Source organism: Rhea americana, unplaced genomic scaffold (genome assembly GCF_003343005.1).
Source record: "Rhea americana isolate MKP2758 unplaced genomic scaffold, rheAme1 scaffold_98, whole genome shotgun sequence".
Lineage (NCBI taxonomy): Eukaryota > Metazoa > Chordata > Aves > Rheiformes > Rheidae > Rhea > Rhea americana.
The window spans coordinates 3,296,860-3,300,006 of NW_028187177.1; the positions used below are offsets into that span (position 1 = coordinate 3,296,860).

Below are 3,147 nucleotides of genomic sequence, written 5' to 3' on the forward strand. Positions count from 1 at the left end.
ATATATGGTTTTGGTAGATCGCATCTCGTAACGACGGCTCGGCCCCCGGGCAGTGCTCCCGCTGCGACCCCCCCCCGCATCCCAAGCCAAAGCCACGGGGAAGCGCAAACAGCGGCATGAGCCACGCTCCCCCCGCCCGCCCGGGGAAAGGCCGAGCAGGGAGAGGTTTCCCGGTTCTCCCACGGCCCTCCCACGGGCTCAGCTCTCCGTGGGCTCGGAGCGAGGCTGGGGCACGGCGGGCAGGCGCAGGCTCCCCCCACGGCGGGCCGGAGCTCGGCCCCAGCCGCTCCTCGCGCTCGGCAGGGAGCGGGCGCCGGGCTGCATCCTCACCGCTCGCGACACGGAGAAACTCCGCGAGCAACAGGCAGCTCTCCGCGCCGGCAGCCAGCGGCCTCGGCGAAAGCGCCTGGCGTTGAAGCAGCTTCCCCTCGCGGAGGGCCCGGAGCAGGAGCGAGTCACGAGGCGGCACGCAGGCCGAGACCGGCCTTGCAGGAACCTGCTCCTGATGCAACCCGGACCCCCCCCCGCGCCCAGCAGCCCGCTCGGAGGCAGGGCGAGGGCGGGCGGCGAGCCAGCTGCGTGCCGGCACAGGCGAGCCTCCGCTCCGCTCCGGCAGCAGCGGGTTTCCCGCGCAGAGCCCGGGCCGGCATTACGAGCTCGAAGCGACGGAAAGGACGCGGCAGCATCCTGCGGAAGGCGCTGCCGGGCTGCGACGCGGAGGCTCCCCGCGCGCTCCAGCCCCGCGCGCTCTGCCGGGAAGGAAGGAAGGGAGCTCACGAGGAATTCCGTCACCTTCCCCTCGCCGTCTCCGCCCAGGAGTTTCCTCCTTCGCACCCCGCCTTGCCCGCAGCGTTGGCAGCAGCCTGCAGTGGGCTCCGCAGGCCCCGTCCTCACCTCCCAGCCCCACGCTCTTTCCGCTGCGCAGCAGTGCGGAGCAGGTGGGGGCCCAGCGCACGTCCCACCAGGAGCCACAGCGGGGCAGGGAGCGGCAGGGCCGGCTGCAGAGCTGGCACTAAGGGCAGGTTATGCAGGCACACGGGTAGGATGTAGCTGCGGTCCAGAGACGAGGCCAAACGCCCCACAGAAGCGGATCCAAAGCAGCTCTCGAGCCCCACGGTCTGCCAGGGCGGGAGATGGAGCAGGGAGCACCGCAGCGTGGCCAGACGGGAACGCCTGGAAGAGGAGCGCTGCCTGAGGCACTCGGCAGTGGCCAAATAAGCAAGCCTGGGACAGCGGGATACAGGAAGACGCCGCTCTCCGCAGCTCGGCCCCAGGGCACTGCTTGCTCAGAACAGCAGGATTCACCGATGCGAAGCAGCGGGACGAGGCGCCTGCGCCAACCTGCTGCAGACAGCGGGGCCCTGCAGCCCATACCCCCCCCTGCAGCGAAGGGCCAGGCAGAGGGATCGCTCGGAGCAGGCAACGTGTCCAGCGCCGCAGGCCGAGCGACGTCCAGGGAAAGCCCTGCTTCCGCGCCGGCCTCGGCCCTGCACCAGCACCCACCTCCTCCCAGCAAGGCTCCTCCGCGCAGCCGCAGCCGGGCGCAGACCTGCCCTCGCCGCCCGGCCCTCCGGAAAGCCCAATCCCGGCGGACAGCGAGCCACGCTGCAAAGAGAGACCTTTATTTTGTATATARGGAGTTAAAAAGTTCCATTCGCTCAGCAGCTCCGCAAACGCCGCCGGCGCACGGCAGCTCGCTCGGGTGCCTGGACAAGCCGCTGCGGTCAGTCCCTCCCCGAGACACCGGTCCCGTCCCCCGGCGCACCTTGGGGCCACGCTCCTGGGGAACAAGCGCAGCGCCAGAGCGCRGCTGCTGCCCTGCCTTACCGCGGGGGAAGGCCGCGCGCTCTGGCCCTCTCCCGGGACGCCGGAGCAGCCCCGGGGCCCGCACGGGGGCCCACATGTACCTGCTGCTCGGAGCTGAGCCCGCAGGCGGGAGATGGTGCGCCGATAGGCTTCGCAYTGGGCCACTCTCGCAGCTGGGCGCACAGGGCAGTCGGCGCCGTTCGGCCGGGTGCCGCCAGCGCGGCGGGCACTGGGGGCGTTACGCCTGCACGGCATGCGCGCCCCCCCCCGAACCCCTCAGCCCCACGTACCGAGCTCGCTCTTCACTCGCTCCAGCTCGCTCTGAACACGCTCCAGCTCCTGGCACAGCCGAGCACCTGCGGGCTGGCAGCAGCGTGCTGCAGGGGTGCTGCTCCCCCCCCCACACACCCCCCCCTCCAGTCGCCCAGAGCCCGGCCAGCTCAAACACCAGCACGGAAATTGGCAGTCTCAGGCTCTCTGCTCACCTGGTCACCTCCCGTCTGCGGTGTCCCTGGCCCAAGCCCTGCGCAGCGGTGCCAGGACACACCGGCTCCTACCTGCTCAGCAGCAGCCGCATCCCCGCAGCCGCGCTGCTCACCGGCCCCCGGGGCAGCCCGTGCCGCAGCCTGCCGTCCCCCGCTGCCGCCGTCCGCCTTCGGCCTTCGGGTCGCGTCGCGGGCCAGCTGCCGAGGGGCCGAGCCTGAAGCGGGGTCCGGGAAGCCAAGAGCATCGAGCCCGGCTCACGAAGCGCCCTGCCAGCACCCCGCGCCGGAGGGGCTTCCCGCGGCCTCGGCGTTTCGTTGCCGTCCYCGGGCACACGCTGCCCCCTCCCGTCCTCTCCTCGCCATCACCCTTGGGCTCTGCAGCCGSGCAGCCCCGCCCGGACCCTCTGCTCCGGGGCGGCGGCTCGCGGCTCCCTCCCACGCTCGCCCTTACCCAGGCAAAAGCGCTTGGGGGAAGCCACTTTTCCTGGCGGTCGCAGCCGGGAGCGAGAAGCCGCGACGGGAATCGCTGTAGAAAGGCTCCGAGAGGGCCGGCCGGGACCCCCGGCCTCGACGGCGGCGGCTGCGGCGGGAAGAACGCGAGACGCTGCCGCTCCGAAGCGCCGGCGGCTGCCGCGCGTCGGGGCCGGGCCAGGCCGCGGGCAGCAGCCTCCCGGCGGGCGTCGAGCCCTCCGCAGGTCTCCCGAGCTCCCACCTGCGCCGCTCGCAGGGACTCCCCTTCCCGCGGCGCGTCCGGGGCCTCTGGAGCCCTCGGGAGCGGCGGCCGGCTGCGGCGTCCCACCCGGACGCCGGAGCCCGGGCTTGGCGGCCCGCGCCAGCTTCAGCCTGGCGCCCGCGG

At 72.9% G+C, this 3,147-nt stretch overlaps 1 protein-coding gene across 1 annotated transcript in view; it reads right to left on the bottom strand.

The window, feature by feature from the left end:
* Nucleotides 1-1,601: 1,601 nt before the first annotated feature.
* Nucleotides 1,602-3,147, bottom strand: part of LOC146584073 (uncharacterized) — a 2,591-nt gene continuing 1,045 nt past the window's right edge. The window contains exons 2-7 of the mRNA XM_085325530.1: nt 3,004-3,134; nt 2,743-2,871; nt 2,364-2,506; nt 2,097-2,169; nt 1,908-1,979; nt 1,602-1,780 (exon numbers count right to left, since the gene is read on the bottom strand). Of these exons, the coding sequence (XP_085181656.1) occupies nt 1,725-1,780; nt 1,908-1,979; nt 2,097-2,169; nt 2,364-2,506; nt 2,743-2,871; nt 3,004-3,134 (604 nt within the window). The 3' untranslated portion in view covers nt 1,602-1,724. The remainder of the gene's footprint in view (nt 1,781-1,907; nt 1,980-2,096; nt 2,170-2,363; nt 2,507-2,742; nt 2,872-3,003; nt 3,135-3,147) is intronic.